Source organism: Polypterus senegalus, chromosome 5, assembly GCF_016835505.1.
Source record: "Polypterus senegalus isolate Bchr_013 chromosome 5, ASM1683550v1, whole genome shotgun sequence".
Lineage (NCBI taxonomy): Eukaryota > Metazoa > Chordata > Cladistia > Polypteriformes > Polypteridae > Polypterus > Polypterus senegalus.
The window spans coordinates 103,776,211-103,797,014 of record NC_053158.1 but is presented as its reverse complement, the minus strand read 5'-3'; the positions used below and the strand labels follow the sequence as shown (position 1 = coordinate 103,797,014).

The following is a 20,804-nucleotide window of genomic DNA, read 5'->3' as shown; positions in this document are numbered from 1 at the left end:
CTCGGATTATGAAGACACGCACAGGAGTGGAGGACTGACAGTGCCATCACAGCCGATTAATGGCGGGGACGTCTCACCAGTCTACACAACACCCACCGCGACTGTCCCCAAAAGGCGATCATAGCGTCAGCGAACACATCTCTCTATACTATATAAAAGAAAAAGGCAACTTTCCTTTCTTTACACCTTTTTTCCTTTTATCCCAAACCAAAGCCTTTCTCTTAACACTGCAGAGGACACAAAACTAATTTTCTTTAAATGCGGTAAGGCACATTACCAGAGGCACAAATTTGAGCGTTCACATAGAAAATGTAATTTCAATGTACCTGTACTTCTTAAAACGTTAATGTTTTACTGTTTAATAACTTATAGACTATAATTTATTATTTTTCCCTTGCACTCAGTGACCAAACCTATACACACACATATAGACACATACAAACATACACACAAGTATATAATTTTGTGTGTGTCTGTATATGTATATATATATATATATATATATATATATATATATATGTATGTGTATGTGTATATATATATATATATATATATATATATATATATATATGTATGTGTATGTGTGTGTATATATATATGTATGTATGTGTGTATGTATGTATATGTATGTATGTGTGTGTATATGACAGCAGCAATCCAAGCTGTGAGAAAACAGTAAAAAGGAGGCGTGTTTGACGTCGTGGTACATTTTCTGATGCAGCTAGACGAAAATAACTTTGTGACGCAGCCACCAAATACACAAAACAATTACTTTGACAATCATTTTACATTATTTTTATAATGTTTCCTTTTCTTTTTCATAACTTCTTTAACACATGACATCGCTGCGTAGGCGCGGGTATTTTGCTATATATATATATATATATATATATATATATATATATATATATATATGACACTCATAACAGTGACAAAACAATTACATTGACAATCATGTTACGTTATTTTAAAAATGTTTCCTTTTCTTTCTCTTTCCTTCTTTAACAAGTAGAGAGAGAGGATATATATATATATATATATATAGAGAGATCTCTATATATATATATATATATATAGAGATAGATATGAGAACAACACTGATATCAATGACAAAACAATTACATTAACAACCATGTTACCTTATTTTTAAAATTTTTCCTTTTCTTTTTCGTACCTTCTTTAACACACTACTTCTCCACTCTTGGTATTCTGCTGGTATTCTGCTAGTGTATATATATGTGTATATATATATATGCATATATATATATATATATATACACACACACACACACTAGACGGCCGACGCCTGCCGTAGTATACGGCAGTTTAACAATAGGAACAGAAAACGATGCATGGCCTTTGTCAACCGTTTGTGTCAAGAAATAACCCACTGATAGGAACAGGCAGTTGCCGGATCCCGGAACACCGATGACGCTGTACAAAAACCCGTCGACGGAGAAGATACTGTTGTTAATTTTATAATGGCTTTATAAAGGCTTAGGAAACAACCGTTGCAGTATAACGAAAATAGCAAGGAGCAAAACCAATGCCAATGGTGGAGAGAGTACCTTCCTGTAGCAGGCTATGGAAAAGACTCCTAGGCGCAGACATGGCCGAAGTGAAAGGTCACGTGGTCAGGCTAGATATCGGGCGGTGACATGACACCAATGGGGTCATGAGAGGAGTGGGGAATGCGGTACAAGATGATTTATTACCAAGTATGGACTATGCAATGAAGTGAAAATAACAACATAACAAAATTATTTTATGTATTCAACAGGGGGATTTAGATCCCTTGGTAATTAGGTATTTTTAGGAAAATGACCAAAAAGTTGTAGCCTAGTAACTTTATTATATGTCTTAATAAAGAAATGTATTTAGTGTGTTTTTTTTTTTCTTTTTAATGTTTATCACTTTGGATCTATAATCGTGGTTTTCTGCTTTTTTCTTTTCCTTTTTTTCCAAGTAGGTTTACATTCTTTCTGAATTTTTCAGAAAAAAACGTTGTGACCAGATAGCCAGGGAGCCCCAAACCACAGACACAGCAATACAGCACACAATATGAATAAAAAAAAAGGACTTTTATTCTCTCACAAGGCAGTTTTTCACAAACCTTTTAGAAACAAGCCACAAGTATACAATAAATCAATCACAAATCACACCATTCTCCTCGGCTGAGTGTCGCCAACTCTGACTCGTCCATGTGTGGCAACGGGCTCTTTTTTTTTTAAGCCTGACCTGGGAGTACTTCCAGTGCCATGCCATATCTTCCTGGAAGCACTTCTGAGCCATGAAGAAAGTAGAGAGGTCCTCCCCCAACTGCACCCTCATTGGCACGTAGGGACTCCATCTCCCAAGCACCCCTGCAGTCCATCTCCCAAGCACCCCTGCAGTTGTCCCGATTGGGTTGCCATATAAGGACCACTGCAACCTGGATAATGTGGGATAGAACAGCTCCCTACTCTCAGCTTCCACTTGTCCATTTATTAAATCATACCAGTCAGGTACAAAGGTATTTTCCTGTCCTGCTGGCCACTTTGTCTGCGTTGTTGTATTGGTGTCCCAGCTGGGTAATAAAACATCTTCCAATCTCTCCAGGATGCACGTTCTATTCTTAAAACCCATACTTAAAAAGAGTAATAATAACTGGGATGAATATATATACATTTTTGAGTATCCATTTTTTGTTTTAATTTAACTTTGTGTCATTCTGTGTCTGTCTCATTTTTATAACCTCAAGCTATTCTCCATATGTTTCTATTCCACATCTATCCTCATTTTACCTTGTTAAATACATTGTTTTTAAGAAAAAAAATCACTGTGCTTTTCTGTAACACTTGTGCACATGTGGGTTTTAGTTATTTTATTTTATTACCAAGCAAAATAATTTAGTATTGTGTAAATATAATTTTTAAATTTATGCTCACAGATTACATCAGCGTATAAATTACTAAATATAGCATGTTTTATAATCAAGGCATTTAGATCATAACCTGTTGACTGCAAGGTGTCTGTAGTTTTTCACAACAGCCAGTCTGCCTATCCAAAGATGAGTGGTATCTTGTGTTGAACTCATAATTTCATTCATTTCACTCTCACTCTCTCTCTTTTTAACATATGGCATGCCTCTGAAAAAATGAAAAGGCCTCAGTAATGTCTGTTTTATATTTTATCAGAAATATAGTGGGAGCTGTGTGCAATATGTGTTGTTAACGCTTTATTTTGCTTCTCTAGTGGATGTTTAATGCTCTGCTGTGTAACACATAGGTGTAAAATTAAGCTACTGGTTCATTTGACTTCACTCCAAATTGTGTACCACTTTAAAAGTGGTTTTGTTTAAAAAATATAAGAGTATTAAGTATGATTGTAAAAGTGAAGTTAAAAATATACCACAATTATACATGTTTTCTTCAATTGTTAAATATTGTTTATGCCACAGTTTGAGGAAGGTCAGAAAACATGATTTTTGCCTGGAGTTGAATGAAATACAGGAGTCAGCTCCTCATTAGCAGATTCACTAAGTAAGCACCTGCAAGCTACTGCCTTCCTTTATGACTATGAATGGACTAGTAGTTACTAGTGCTTTTTTAACAAACCGTTTTCTTAGTCATTTACAATAAGTGCGAACTTCCAATTATGTAATTTTGAAGGCTCTGTCTGGTCTGTCAAAAATTCTTACTGGTTTAATTTTACTTTATATGACAAATATCAACAGAATGTTCAATGACATAGTTTGCATTTCATCACTTTGTTTTGCAGATTTAATTTTAAATGGATATATTTGCCATTTTTGCCCATCAATCTACACTCAATGACCCATAATGACAAAGTGAAAATGTTTTCAGAAAAGTTCATTAAAACTCAAACTCTGAAATTTCTCATCCATACAAGCATTTGGACATTTTTCTGAGGCAATCAAAATTGTGGTCAGGTACATCCCATCTACTGTACTTGTTTTCTCAAACATCACTACAAACTACATGGAGTATCTAACATATATAAAAAGTCATTTTTGGGTGGAGTGTTCCTTTAATCTCACATTTCCATCCATAATGAGAGAAAAATGTTTATGATGAAATGTAATGACGAACTGTGCTGTCCAACTGAAGTGAACAGTGTCCATGGGGGAAAAAAGTCTTGCACTATGCGTATTAAATAATACATATGCCCGTTATCTAGTGGAATCCTCAGAATGTGTAAAGTACATCATTTTGTGCTTTTGTATTGAAAACCAGCCTATCCCCCTTGTTCAATGGTCAAGACGTCTGCAATACAGGGAGGCACTCCAACCCAATATTTTGTGCTCTAGTGCATTTGTAATAATTTAAAGTAAAGTTTTCTGTGACACTTATATTAAACATATTGGATTACTGGATTGATTGTGTAATCACTGTACTGCATTAAGCTTGATGTTTTCATTATAGAAACGTCTTACTCCAGAGGTATATCCCTTTAAATTGACGAAAAGGGGGTAGTCACATAGGACCAGGGGCCTTATGTATAAACGGTGAGTATGCACAGAAATGTTGCGTAAGAACTTTTCCACGTTCAAATCGCGATGTATAAAACCTACACTTGGCGTAAAGCCACACACTTTTCCACGGTACCTCATACCTTGTCATACGCAGGTTCTCCGCTCGGTTTTGCAGACTGGTGGCACCCAGCATCAAAGCACAGGTACTGTTCCTGTGTGGTTACTCATTATTTTCCTGACGCGGCTTTATAAATACACTGAAACTAACTGCATATTGTTTACTAGTGTAACGCATCTGATTGTAATTAACTTGTAACAATATAATGGTCCAGGGAATAGCCATAGTATTCCAAATACCATAACTGCTTTAGAGTTGTTACTCTCACTGCACCTTCTTCTTCTTCTTCTTTCAGCTCCTCCTGTTAGGAGTTGCCACAGCGGATCATCTTTTTCCATATTGCTCTCACTGCACCACTTGGAGTATTTATATCACTGTATCTGAGTGTGAATCACAGCAGCAGCTGATCAGAATGAGAATTATCGGTATACAGCTTCAAGGACAAGCTGTCTCAGCCACGGCAAAATGTTTCAAAGCCTTTCCTGTACGGACCTCGTGGTTCAGAAACAGTTTCATCCCAAGAACTTTAAACGCACTTAATCAATTGCTCCTTGTAGAACTGTTTGTACTTATAAGTACATTCACCCCACTGTAAACTTGCACTACAGTTATAATATCGCACAACCTGAGCCTTTATTAAGCACGTGTTTACATATGATGACGATATCATTTTTAAGGTAAAATGCAGCAAAATATGTTTATTATATTATACAGATAAAACTTTAACTTCATTTAAATCTATATTCTTCACTGGAAGTGTCGTGAAGGATAGAATAATTAAACATGTACTACGAAGATATTTCAATGTTCCTTAAACGTTTTGAAGAATCGCCGCTCTAAGCTTACAGATGGCTTAACTTCTATTACAGAGCTGATTGTGTGGTGATTGGGTATTTGGGGGGGAAAAAAAGCAAGGACTGCAGTAGCGGCTACGCCAATATATATTGAATGTAAAACAGAAAGAGAAAATAACACAGCTAAAAACACATCGACAAAGGACGTGGCCATCCACCGTGCATAAACTACCTTACTGACATTGGCAGGCGAAAGAGCCACCGATTCTTCCTCTGCCCAGTGCCACCACAAGCCTAGAGCTGCCCTGAGTACTGCTGCCATAAATTATTTCATCGAAGGTCGTACACAATCACTGCGCCGCGAAACCCATGTTTAATAACGTGCTTTAACTCCTATTATCATAAAAATGATATCACATATACATCTCAGTATTTTAGTTATTCAGAGAGCTGTAATATCACGAATGTAATGGATTCTGTGTCCAGTTGGAGGAAGAGAGCCGGTTTAAGAAGCAAGTAGTGATTCACACACAGAGCACATAGAAGATCAAATACAAAACAAAGCATTTAACATGCTACTTTAATTACGATGTGATTTGAGAAACTGGTTAATTAAACGATTTTAAGATATAGTTTATGATGTTCTACTTTAATGACAAAATAAACTACGTGATTAAAGTGGAAATGTCGAGATTGAAGTTGACATTTCGTGCTTTTTCCCCACTGTGTGCCTTTTTTCTCTGTACCCTAATAAGCTTTCATATGACACTCAGACAGTGGGCTACAACTCGCCTTTTCACGACGACTTTGATATGTGACGACTTTTATTTCTGGCACTGTGTGATTTTGTGAATGTGAGCTTTCAAGTTTCTCCAACACGCTATGTCACTCGATCAACTTCCTTTTGTTGATTATACCACGGTTTATTTGAACAAATAGTATGTTTTTCCCTTGCCTCCACTTCGTATTCGCTGAAATTCTTATATTATTTTCCCATTGTCTTTTCACAGAAGGCTGAGCTTAAGGGCAATTTATATTCATTTGCATATTCAAAGAGGCGTAATTCTGGGAGGAGTTGGGGCGTTACATAAAGCGCGTGCACGAGCGTTACTTTTCATGCTGATCACGATTTATGTAGCGGGAGAACGTGGAAGTTGGAGTACGCACAGATTCCTGCATCTGGATTTTTCTGTGCGTAAGCACATTTCGGCTTATGTGCTTACACCATGTTATAGTGCGAGTTCTACGCACAGCGTTATACATGAGGCCCCAGGTCTTGTGAACTTGGGTAGATGTGCATCACTACAGTTCCAAAGATTTTCAGTGCAGTCTTAGTATCCTGTGCAGTGAAAAGACATTGTTTATTCAGTTGGATGGTTACGAGCTTTTCTAAGCTCTTAAAGTAATATGGACCTTTTGATGTACATAATTGTAACAGACTGCTTTTGATTTCTGTTCAGTGTTGTGTGTGATGTCAAAAGAAAAAGGCAGACATCAGTCTGACAAGTCTGATACTTTATTCCTTGTATAAAACAAAATGAAACAGGCTGGGGGTGGCAGTTATGTCACATAGGAAAACATCCTCTTCTTTAAATTCTACCCAAATTAAAGATTTCTTATTAAAAGTCATATAATTTTAAAATGGGAAACCATTTAAACAAGAGAAAGCTGAAGCTATACCATTACAATACCCAACGGATGCTGAAATAGGGTGGAGCAACAGTCATATGTGTTGATGATCCAAGTTACTATTTAGAATATAAATTAATTACATAGACTTGAAAACAAAATCCGATCTATCCTAAATGTCAAGTTTAAAAAAAAAAAAGTACAGTAGAGTTAGGAAGACAGAGCTTGGACACCCCGTCTTACCCCTTTAATGTGCACACCACATCTGAGGGTTTCCCAAAAGGCAGCACTAACACCTCACAACAAGAAGGAAAAAACATTATAAATTAACTATATACATACAGAGTGCGGATTTGGGGGACATTCGCTAACTACATAGATATAAACAATTCTATATATATTCTATTGAATATGATAAACTTTATATTAAAAAACTGAGCACATGGTCTTTGCAGCACTGGCTTAGACCTTGAATTCCTTAGTTGTTGAGAATAGGAAAGTCTTTATTTTGTTTTTTTTTTTTGTTCAGACATTGTGATATACACTGTGTGCACAATTATTAGGCAAGTGAGTATTTTGACCATATCATCATTTTTAATGCGTATATTCCAACTCCAAGCTGTATTAACTTGAATGCTTATTGGATTTAAGCACGTCAGGTGATGTGTATTTGTGTAATGAGGGAGGGTGTGGCCTAAGGAGATCAACACCCTATATCATGGTGTGCAGAATTATTAGGCAGCTAGTTTTCCTCAGGCAAAATGGGCCAAAAAAGAGATTTAACTCACTCTGAAAAGTCAAAATTGTAAAAAGTCTTTCAGAGGGATGCAGCACTTTTGGAATTGCTAAGATATTGGTGTGTGATCACAGAACCATCAAACATTTTGTTGCAAATAGTCAACAGGGTCGCAAGAAACATGTTGAGAACAAAAGACGCAAATTAGCTGCCAAAGATTTGAGAAGAATCAAACGTGAAGCTACCAGGAACCCATTATCCTCCAGTACTTTCATATTCCAGAGCTGCAGCCTAACTGGAGTGCCCAGAAGTACAAGGTGTTCAGTGCTCAAAGACATGGCCAAGGTAAGGAGGGCTGAAACCCAACCACCACTGAACAAGAAACATAAGTTGAAACGTCAAAACTGGGCCAAGAAATATCTGAAGACAGATTTTTTTCAATGGCTTTATGGACCGATGAGATGAGAGTGACTCTTGGTGGACCAGATGGATGGACCTGTGGATCAGTAATGGGCACAGAGCTCCACTCCAACGTGGAGGTGGGGTACTGGTATGAGCTGGTATTTTTAAAGATGAGCTAGTTGGACCTTTTTGCATTAAAGATGAACTCAAAATCAACTCCCAAACCTACTGCCAGTTTTTCGAAGACACTTTCTTCAAACAGTGATACAGGAAGAAGACCATGATTTTTATGCAGGCCAATGCTCCATCACTTGCATCGAAGTTCTCCACTGCGTGGCCAGCCAGTAAAGGCCTTAAAGATGGAGGAATAATGACATGGCCCCCCTTCCTCATCTGACCTAAACCCTATCGAGAACTTGTGGGCACTTCTTAAACGCTAGATTTACGGGGGAGAAAAACAATACACCTCTCTGAAGAGTGTCTGGGAGGCTGTAGTCACTGCTCCACAAAAAGCTGATCGTCAACAGATCAAGAAACTGACAGACTCCATGAATGGAAAGGCTTATGACTGTTATTGGAAAGAAGGGTGGCTATATTGGTCATTGATGGATTGATTTATTTTTTTTGAAATGTCAGAGATGTTTATTTGTAAATTTTGAGGTGTTTGTTTATCATTCTCACTATAACAGATGAAAATAAACAAGTGAGATGGGAAATTTTTCATTTTTCCTTTAGTTGCATAATAAATCTGCACACTAATAGTTGCCTAATAATTGTGCGCACATATGTATTCCCCTGATGATGTTCACACTCACATTTCCGTTGTGAAACATTCAGGTTTCAGGTTTATTAACATTTTGGATTGACTGATAGCATTGTGTTTGTTCCATATTAAAATTAATCCTCAAAAATACAACTTGCCTAATAATTCTGCACTCCCTGTATTCATCTCTAGGAATGAAATGCTTTTTAAATGTCTCCTGGTCTGAATTAATTTACTTGAGATATTGTTTTTGAGAAGAATATGAGGAGAATTGTCAAAAAGCTGAAGATGAACTATAATGGATTTAGTAAGAGGACAGCAAATCTACAAAACAATGGATCAAAAATAAATAAATGGCAGAGGTTATAGAATGGCAGAGTCAAAACAAATAATTTAACTCAACAGAAAATTCTGTGGGATTGGGGGGGTGGTCTTCAAGTAGACAGTAAAAACTAGATGACCTTTAAACAAAATACAGTTTAAGATGTTCTCCAAGGAAGGAGCAACAAAACTCTTCTAGTTAAAGAATGAGTTTGATAGACAGATACAAGAAATACAAACAAGTCTGTTTTCTTCCAAAGGTGGCAACATCAGCTATTAAAGCTATAGGCATGTACTATAGACAGTTGATTTTAAGCATGGATCAGGCCTTTTAACAATACAAAAAATTTTTATTTGTGGGTTTTCAAGGGATTTTGTTAAATTATTGGGGATTATTAAATAACTAGATACAAAATGCATAATATATGACACAAAATTAATCAAGTCAAATTTTCAGGCCTCTCTAGTGACTGTTGCATACTTGTTTTTTTCTTTTGTTATGTGTAGAGTTGCATGTCCCTAAAAGCATGTTTTTGTGTGTGTTTAACTAGATAATAAAGCAGAAGATTATTTATTGAGTCAAAATTTCTCAAGATAGCTATTCATCCATGATGAAACTTTGTTTTATCAAGTTTAGACTCATGAGGACCAGTGCCTATCCTAGCACGAGCCTAGAGTGGGCACCATAGTGAATTTGTAAGCAAATGTGTACCTCAATCTAAAATACGTATAGTTTTACTGGTGCTATATTTAAATTCTGCCTGGTTATTAACATGAACTGAAGAATAATGGGAATTAAATGTTTCAGCAGTATAAATTGTTAATGCAGCTCTTGTAATTAATAAGAAAAATCCTAAAATCTTAATCTTAAATATGTACACCTAAATCTTTCTGTGTAAATGAATATGCTTTAAGCAGTGAAACTGACTTTTAATCTAATTAGTTCAAAAATGTTAATATGTATATCACTTGTCTTTTCTTCTATTTTAATGAGAAGCTTTCGGACATTTTTGAGTAATGTTTCTTGAAGAATAATAACATAGCATTTATTTTGTAAGCAAACTGATATAAGCAAACTAAATGTAATAGTTGAGAGAGAGAGAGAGACTGCCATATCTAATATCTTTCTATATCCCAAAAATGTTCATTACTGTATTTATGATGGCCATTGGAGAATTGTTTAAAAGTTAATAACTTCTTTGCAGCTATCTACAAAGTGACAGACGTAAATAATATCTACATGATTCAAAGTGTCACCTGTTTTTAGCCATATGTTCTATCTTAACTTGTTGCAGATCTGAAAGGAAAAAAGTTTGAGACAGTTTTAATCAATGTATTTATGCATTGTATGCATTTAAGGTAATTTGTAAAATGTGACAGATTAGCCATCTATACACCCATTTATTTATTTATTTGTTTATTTATTTATTTTACTTTACAGACTCCTGAGAACACAGTCTTTGGAATGGTATTATAATAATGTGAAAAGTCGATTCAAAAGGTTTGGAAGTGCAAAAGTGTTGAAGACATTATACAAAAAGTATCTGTCAGAAAGAGGAATTTTGTCAGATGTTACAGGTAACTCGTCATCTATATCTCTACTATGTCCCTAGACTCCCATGATCATTTGCCAAATATTACTTTTTTGCTCGCTCTTTGTATTTTATAACAAAGCAAATTCAACACCTTAAGTAATTTTTTGTTGGAAGGTCAGGTTGCTCTTGTCATTTTTGCTGTGCAAAAAAAAAAAATATCTGCACTTCAGCTTTCTTACATCGTATATTGTGTAATTTAATCCTGAAATAACTTGTGTAATTATCTTAAATAATTATTTACAGACCATCTTCTATATCTGTGATTACCTATTATTAATATAGGGCTTTCTTGGGAATTGCCACAGCAAAAATGCACTGTTTATTGCTAAGATGGTTCCATATTAACCAAGAAGATTAAATTTAATACAAACTTTACATGATAACTGGAATTTTTGTTTTTTCCGTTCTGTGTGTTCATTTTTACATAGGTATGTTTAAGACATCTGTTCACATTTTGATTAATACAACTTATTTTCACATTTAGTGTTTTTATGAACATTTGATTATTAAATTTGGTCAGTAATTGTTTTTTGCTTCATAATGAACAGGTAAAATTTATAAAATTTTTCATGAAAGAATATCTCTTTCGTAACTAGCTGTAATTTAGATGAGAATTTTGAGAGTTATGCTGTCCTTCAGTTTTATTTGTTATTTTTAAAAGAACCAATAAAATTGTTTTTACTAAATCTGAGGATTTGCAGTTTATATTTCATTATTGGTTACAATAACAATAGGTTACTATTTTCATCCTATATTTTTGAATAGCAGTCAAATTAGTTGTTTTATATATATATATATATATATATATATATATATATATATACACACACTAGCCATGTGCACCCAACTACGTTGCGCATGTTAAAGTTGTCTGTGAAGGGCTCCCTGTTTAAACGCAGCAGTCAGTCGTGAACTGGGCCCTTCGTCGCACAGCATTATGATTTTTTTATAAGGTAATTAAAATTACAAAACAAATCCCTTGGACATTGATTCAATAGGAACGGCCTACTCGGAATCACTGTCCTTATAGTAATTATGTGGTGGTGGAGGAGCATTTCTGGTTGTCTTCGCACGACTTATGGATGGTTAATCATAAGCGGCGTCTTCCACATCGTCTTCGAGACCTTCAAAATTATAGTCTTGCCATGTTGGGATGCTAGGTTCTTTATTTTCAAAATGTTGCATGACATCTACAGTACTATGTCATCAATACTGTCCCAATCAATATCGGCTAAGTTGTCAGTAAGGTACGTCTCCATAGGTTCTGTGTCCAGAATCTCATGATGTACAATATTTTTTGTGAAATATTTGTGTGCATCAGGAAGCAATTTGCCTTGTGTCTGTGAGCTCAAAATCTTTACCTTTACTTTGTTAAAGCCTTTGCCTCTGGAGAAGGCAACATACAATTGACCATGTGAAAACACTGGTTCTGAAAGTAATATTCCAACAGCCTCGAGGGTTTGTCCCTGTTACTTGTTTATAGTTATCGCATACACTAGTCGTATGGGAAACTGCCGTCTGTGCATATCAAATTGCATTTCACAGTCGTCCATCATATCAAGGCCAATTCTTGGAATTAGTACAGTTTCACCTGCACGTTTTCAGGTAACAATTTTTGCTTCAAGCACATGCTGAAGCATTCTAGTTATAATTAAATGTGTTCCATTGCATAGTCCTTTTTTCGTATTCAGGTTTCTAAGCAACATAACAATTGCTCCAACTTTCAGTGTCAACTTGTGTAGTGGAAATCCTGACGGAGTTAGACAATTTAAAAATTCAATTGGGTAGTCATCGCCACTCTGTGTGACTTTTATTTCATCTATGCTGAAGTATGTTTTGGCTTTGCCTTCTAAACGTCCAAGTACTTGATTGTTCAATATCAAGGTGTCTTTATTCTTAGGACATAGAATAGCTGTGTCCTTGAATCTTTCTGGTTGGTCTAACTTAATTGTCTTTCCAAATACTTCATCAATTAAGTCTCCCGTAACTACACATTGTTCAGGAATTTCAACAGTTTCAGTACTTAAGTTGTCACTGTTCAACAGTTGACCGTTTCCAAGTTTTAGAAGCCAATCGGCAAAGGCCTGTTGGTCAGGATCTGTTCGCATATTTGTATGAAATTAAATTGTTTTGAAATATTGCCATAATGGGCTTCTTTTAATACAGGCTCCAATGATTGCAGCTCTGTTGCCTCTTTTTACAACAGGAAGTGTCTGGCAGAAATGTCCACCCAAAACCACTACCTTTTCTCCAAATGGAGTGTCAGGTGTGTTCATCAAGTCTTTGAGCAATCTATCAATCAGTGCTAACAAATGTCCCGACGCCATTGTGCACTCGTCCCATATAATCACTTGAGTGTTAATAAGACTTCGTCCTTTGAACGATCTTGCTGTTATATTTGAGGTCGAAGTCTCAGTGATTTTAAATGGCACCCCAAATGTAGAGTGTATGGTAGCTCCATCATGCAAGAGTTCCGCTGCGATACCAGTCAAAGCTACACATTTGTAGTGGATTCCTTTTCCTCTCAAGATACGTACCAAAGCGTTGTATGTGAACGACTTTCCACTTCCTGCAGGACGTTCAAGGAAGAAGCACCTTTCACGTGATTGTGGGTTTTCAACAGCAGTGATAATTTATTGGTATGCGTTAAGTTGTTCTGGGTTTAACTGGGCAACCAATTCTTTGCCTAACCTGGCCTCTTCATGAATGTCAAAGATTGGAATGTCAGGTGTCGACACCATAGTTGGAACAGGTAATCCTTTGTCAGCACAACTTGTGTTATGAATTTTGAGAATCTTAATTAGAGCAAGCTGATCGTTTCAGGTGCAGGATGACTTCGCATGAAGTCTTCTGTCATTGCATCTTTGTGCTTCTCCCATAATGTCGCTGGGTCTGCTGGATGACACAATGCACATATAATTCCAAACAGCTCTCTGAGCTTGCTTGGCATATGGAAGAGTTCGGCTTCCGTCAAACATCTTTCCCATTCAGCATCGTCTCTTAACAGGCCTCTCGCTTGGGCTGCTTCTTTGAACGTATTGTAAACAAATCTGTCAACACTTTTTACATCATCGAAGCTCTGGGCACCTCTTGCATGCAGACGGAGCAGCCTTTAGTATCTCTCCATATCAGAAGGACTGACAGAGTACATTCTGCTAATAACATTGTTGTGGCCCCTCTTTCTTGGAGTACATGAAGTTGTTTTTGTATTGAACACAAAGTGACTTGGTATGTCTTGTTACAGGTATTGCCGTGCAGACTCATTTGTTTGATTCAATTCAAACCACGCTGTCAATGTGGTTCTGCATCCTGCCTCTCTTTCAAGAGTTTCAACTTCATTACCTTCATGAAATACTACTCTTTGTTGGTTTGGCAGATGTACTGCAAGTCGAATTACTGTGTGTGACTGTTGGTGCATTTTATTTTCTCGTATTCTCCACATAGCTTCAGGTGCACTTATGTATCTGCTGTCGAGGAACCTTGAAGGTTCGTCCCAGTGAAGTTGTGTTTCCTATGAATCGAATTTTATTTTAGCTCGATCATGTCCTTTTTAAACATATTTGAATAAGTATTTTACACTTTTAATGCTTGCACAAATTTCTACATTAATATGTGCGTTGTACTTTAGGGTTAGGTACCTATTATATGGAACGATCCAGCGGTTATCCACTGTGAACTTTCCAACTTTAATCTTTCTACCATCGTTTCTCCTGCGATAAACTGGGTAACATCAACGTTCGGCTTGGTTTCCTCACTGAAATCTTTTGGATATTGTTTGGAACATATTTTTTCTTCATTCATGCATGGGCTTGTCATGTCCAATTGTCCACAAGGGCCATGAACCATAGTCGCCTTGACGATTTCATACAATCTTGGGTTTTTGACCGGATCTGGAATTTCACAACATACCATCTTGTCAATAATTTCAACAGTTCTTGGTTTATCGTCAAGTCTGAGAAAAAGCAAGTGGCGGCAATGTGGCAAACCACATTTTTGAAATTCTATTACATAAACATGAGCGATCACCACTCCAAGTACTTTGTTCATAAATAAGCCATGCTGTAGTGCTGCAAGTTTCTCCTTGAAACTACATGCAACGAGATCAGGTCTATCCTCTGGTCTTTCTCCAGGCTTCAAGTTTTCCATTACTTCACGACACTTTGGATTCATGGTCATAGTCATAAATACATCAGGTCCACCGTGCTTGCATACGATGGTCATAGCGTCTTGGAAGTTCTGCTGATGAGCTCTAAGGCTTCCTTGAAATGTTGAAGGCAAAATACAGATAGTACCAGGCTTTACACCTTCGTTCTCTATAAGATTATTTACGTGGTCCATTAAACCAGAGTAGAGATCGCTCCTGAGTTGAGCTTGATTTGATCTATGGAAGTGAATTTGATTAGCTTCTATCTTGCAATACGCATCCACCACGTACTGTTGGAATAGTTTTCCAGCACTGAAGATAGGTTTGAACTCATTTCGAGTCGCCAATCGGTAAGCATAATATTGGAGATGCGTCAAGTTTTCTCACTTGACAGCACCTACTAATTTCGCTCCACTTATCCATCATTTGTCCCCATATGGAAACTAAATTGGGTAAGTCATGGGATCACAGTGCTGACTTAAGATTGATATATTTTGCATTGGTGCATTCTTTGGGTGGACACAAATATCTCTTTCAAATGGGGGTTCACCATCGTTGCTTAGAAATACAATTGCTATTTCATTTGTTGTAGAAGCGTTGTAACGTCTTTGATCATTTGCCTTATCTCGGTGGATCCACATGTAAACTTCTCGTTCTGGTCTCCTTTCCTCCCTGGCTCTGTTAATCTCTTCCTGCTCAAAATCTCTCATCATTTTGTATGCTTTTGCATATGGATTTATTTCGTTCAAAATGTTACCAAGAATTTCCATTATGGATGGTAAACAGCCAGCATTCTCTAAAATTCCCATGCGTTGTTGTAGTGCTTGTTCTGCATCCAAAATATATATTTGAGAAAATTTTCTTGGTTCACCGTTAGGTGGTGCAAAGTCGAGGTTTTATGATAGATTTGTCCATGTATTTTGTAGCAGTATGGTCCCCGTCCCGCTACGTGTTCAACTTGCGCTCCCATTGATGCAAAAGCAAGAGCACTGTTGTATGAACATATGTTGTCTTTGAAATTTTTGGAATGTTCATGGGTATTTGTTATCAATTGTTTCATCACTTCTGGATAATCATGCAACAGTGGAAGTTGGACTTTTCCTTTATGGCAGCAAGATGTAAAATTGCCATCACTTGGTCTTTCCGATTTAAAGTTGGTTGATTGACAATATTGACATATTTCTGTCATTGCTCCACAATAATGTTCAGGAACATCATTTTCATTGAATGGGCGAAGTGCAATATATTCAAGTTCAGGTTGTGGTTGTCTTGACATTTGATACATAGAATGTCGAATTTGAAGCCTAACATTTCTCTCCTGGTCGGTTTCATTAGCTTAACGTCGTTGGTCACTTTCACGTTGCATCGTTAATCGTTGTTGCCGTTGACCGTCTACGTGTACGATTTTGTCGTTCCATCCTCTGTAGACGTTGGTTTTCGCTTTCTCTGGAAATATTTCACTGACTTATTTCACGTTGCCTGGCCAGCCTTTCTTCACGGTGACTCTTGGTCTCCTTTGCCAACTGGTGTCGACGTCTTTGACCTTGCTTTGAGAGTCTCTGACTCCGTTCAGTCTGTCTTGTTTTCACGACACTGTCGTTCCTCTCACGATCTCTTCTCAACCTTTCTTCTCTCTCCTCAAGTTCGTTTCTTTTCATTTTAATTTTTTGTACTCGAGGCACGATTGCTACTCAAAGTAGTCTTTGTTTGCCACTCAAGGTGGACTTTGAATTTTGTTGCCATGAGAAGGGCAGTTGGGTTGTTTGCACTGAAAAGTGCAGTTCCTTTTAGAATTGGTGTCGCCAGTGATTTCAACACAGATGCTGGTGACGAAAGTAGTTCCACCACATGTTGTCCAATCTTGCAGGTTGCTTTGTGGCAATCGAAAGAGTAAGGAAGAACCAGAAGTGTGTCTGACTTATATTTTCTATTTAACAAGGGCGCGCACAAAAAGGCGAGCTTCAAAACGGCAACCTCAATTGGGTACGGTGAATAAAGGCGCGTGTAAATAAAGGCGAGCTTCAAAACGGCGACATCAATTGAGCCCAGCAAATAAACGTGTTCGTAGATAATTTAGTTCAAATGGCTCTGGAATATGTGAAGAGCAACAAAGGTGCAGATCTACTCGTAGTTGAAGGCTACACATTCAGAAAGGTGAAAACTATCAATGGGAAACCGGAAGGGGTACCGAAGGAGTAGGCCCCGGGGTGCTGGTAGGAGGGGGATGCTCTGCCTATGCGAGGCACAACAGGACTCCAGGTGATGGTGTCCAGGCAGCGTCTCTGCCCCTATTTCTATTCTTTGTTTTGCAGGACCGGGCCCCGGAGCTTCAGGAGTAGGACCCACTTCGGGGGGTAATCTGCACTCATGGGACGTGCCGCTCCACCTGACGGGTCTTCACTGGTGGAGGGGCATTGTCACAGGTGGCTGGGGAGGCGACCTGGCCGGGACGCCCCAGAGGACCGGAGAAGGGCTTACGCCTCCCCCAGACCATGTGGGGCCAGAACTTTTGTTTGAAAGAGAATTAGGGACACCCAGAATGCTTCCGTGTACACAGCCGGCACTTCCATCACACTGGGGAGTGCCGGAGGAAGATTATCGGAATGCACCTGGAGCACTTCCAGGTGATTATAAAAGGGGCCGCCTCCCTCCATACAATGGCTGGAGTCGGGAGAGAAGGAAGGACAAGGTCTTGGAGGAGGCAAGGAGGCTGCCTGAAGAGAGAGAAGGCATTGAGTGAGAGGCCTGGACTTTTGGGGACTTTGTGGTTTGTGCACTTGCGCTTAATGGAAAATAAACGTGTGTTGGGTGATTTGAACGTGTCCGCTTGTCTGTGTCCGGGTCGGCTACCACACTATACTGTATACAGTATGTGTGTGAGTGTATCAAAGTGTTTTTGTCTAAATATTTAGACCATTATGAAAAATTTCAGTCAGATGTTTTTTCCAATCATTAAACAAAAATAGAAAATAATTTAGTTACATTAATTCTATTCATCTTACAGAAAATAGTGTAATTATACTTTTAGACTGAAACGCTGTTTGATATAATTCCCAATAACTTTCTGCCACTCGGACTTGCAAATGTTGTTGGACTGGCAGATACAGCTTTGTTGGCTTAGCATTTAACAGTGTGTGACATATGCAGAAATTTGGTGACAGGGTTATTTTGTTGCAGTCTGTTTGTAGTAGAATGTGCTCTTTGTTGCGAGTTCAGTGTTAACTTGGCCATTCAGAATGTGAAGTGCATTTGCTTGATTACTTCCTGTGTTTAGGTCCTTTCCACACTGCTTGTTCCATCTTATATAATCACAAAGATTCCCTGAAATATTTTAATGCTGTGTAATTTTACCAGAAAGTTAAATTCTTATCTATGCAAAAACATTGTTACAGTGGTAGTATTGAACATGCAAATGGACTTTAGTACATTTCAGATGGACAACCTATTGTAGCTATGAAATGAGGGAGCCACTGATTTTTAGAAATGCTTTTGTAGCCCATCTCTGCTTTGAGCTTCAAAATGTATCTTCTTTGTTTAGGTCACGTTATGCTTCACCTTCTATTTTTTGTGAAGACCAGAGAACAAATTTTGTATATGTCTGATTATTTTTGTATTTTTACTTCTAGGATAGTGCAACTCAAGCCCACACCTCATTGTCATTTTAGTAGTCTAGTACACCTGACACTTCTAACCTCTGTCCATGCACTACTTTTTTTTTTTTAATATATACATCTGTGAATTTTTTTAAAAATGTTCATTTGTTCAATAAACATATGATAATACACAATTCCAAGTCTGCTATTTATTTATATAGGTTCTTTATCTATTATTATAACTTACACAAACTTTGGATTACATTCTTTGAACCATTTCCTGCAAAAATCTAGGCATTTATATACAGTTGAAAGTTTAAAAATGTTGATGCACCGTCATGCACATGGAAATGCCCATTTAGAGTTTTCAAATAAAGTAAAGTAATAACAACCAGAGAATCCAGAGCAAAACCCGAAGCAGTGAAAGTGCAGACTACACAAATGGAAACAAATCTAAGTGTTCAGAGTGAAGCTTTAGGGTCCCAGTAAATTTACAAACAACTAACGCTATTCAAAAAAATATTGCGATGTGTTACTCAGTATAGGTGAGTACAACTGAAGAAATGCTATGCTAGAGTTTTGATCTCCATGTTTTAATCCTCTTGCAAAGTCCAGTAAACAGCTACTACTCCAGATGATGGATTGCTTGGTATGAGCCTTTAGGAAAGTTGTTGTGTTTTTAAATGTAAGCAAATTATGCAGAAAATGTGAATAGTGGAAGCAATATGTTACTTTAAAACAGATAATCAACAAGAATGTAAGGGACACAATTAGAATATAGTTAAAGTTTACACATAAATGTTAATTCTTTACAAGGATACATATTGTGAATTATGATAATTATAGGTGAATATAATATGATATACGCGAAGCTGAATGGTATTAATCATCTGGAAGATGAAAACTTCCAAAGATATCCAAATAGGTTTAAAATGTGACCCTACATTTGCTTGAATGGTACAAATGTTGGTGTGCATGCCAATGAATCAAGTTATTCTGCTATCGGTTTATGCATCATTTTCACAGGCAAATGTAGTCTTACATAGGATAGGTGCTAGCCCCCAATGACTGCTACTTGCCATATGCACTAGGCACTGGGGGCAGGTGGCTGGTTTCGAAAAGAAAATGAGTTGCCAACATCTGCATTGGTATAACACAGACAATATAAATAAAAGCATTGTTTAAAAATGTGTAAAGGATTCTTTATAATGTTTACTCCTCTTTAAATTGCAGAAAACAGTGTATATGAAGGAAGTATCGATGGAAGTATTTGTGGGAGTGACTCTACATTCTATAAGCAATCTGAAGGTATAGTATTTCCTATCCTTGTAAAACTGCTTTGAGAATATGGGACATGAGAAAAGCCCTTGTACATTTCAGTTTGCATTAAGACATGGTGTTCAGTTTTTGGCTTGGGATAGCTCATTTCGTATTTCAAAAAAATACATGTTAAAATATACTTAATTTTATGCAGTTATTACTTTTGGTGATTTTTATGTCAATTAAAAATTAAAATGACAGTGATGTCATAATTATAAAATGCCTGAAACTGTAGAAAGCTGCAGTTTATGTAGGCTATTTAAATCTGATATACCATATTATAATACATGGAGATCTCGTGCCTTACTCAGTTTAGAAGTTTTTTCAACCATTAGATTTTTTTTTTTTTTAATTAAAAGAAATGGATATGTTTTGGTATGTTTAGGTATTTTAATAAATATAATGAAGGAATGACATTAAGGTGGCTTTTTCCATTTTTAGATTACAAATTACATATTTTGTTTAAAAAATGTTTATATACTGTTTATTGTAAGGCAGTCAAAAGTTTAATTTAGTTATGTGTACACCTAGCCAAAATTAATCAATAATGACTTTATTCCTGTCACTGTTGACTTTTGCCTTCCCCATTATCATGGCCTTATCTTGTAGCATCATCTCTGAAAACCCCCAGAGAACCATGTTGACATTTGCCAGAGTCGACTGATGAAAGGAAGCCAAGTAGTTTTGTTTTCATCATTTACATGGCATAGTTTAATGTTTTCTGACATATAAAAAACACTTGATGATTCTTACAGGTGACTGCTACATAAAATTCTGTAGTAGTACAGTATTTTTTTTTTTTGAGAAATTATAGCTATAAAAGGATTAAATAGACAAGAATAATTTCAGTTTTGAGGGCTGATTGTTTAGAACTTAAACAATAAAAGCACAATATATTTGCTAACATTGGTATTT

The 20,804-nt window shown here is 36.8% G+C and overlaps 1 protein-coding gene across 7 annotated transcripts in view; it reads left to right on the top strand.

Annotated features, from left to right (window-relative positions):
- The window catches only part of LOC120529409 (myosin VIIA and Rab interacting protein), a 544,611-nt gene that overhangs the window by 292,434 nt on the left and 231,373 nt on the right, over window positions 1-20,804 (top strand). For all 7 annotated transcript variants that reach the window (XM_039753183.1, XM_039753185.1, XM_039753187.1 and 4 more), the window contains 2 exons: window positions 10,679-10,815; window positions 19,803-19,877. In XM_039753183.1, coding sequence (XP_039609117.1) covers window positions 10,679-10,815; window positions 19,803-19,877 — 212 coding nt within the window. The remainder of the gene's footprint in view (window positions 1-10,678; window positions 10,816-19,802; window positions 19,878-20,804) is intronic.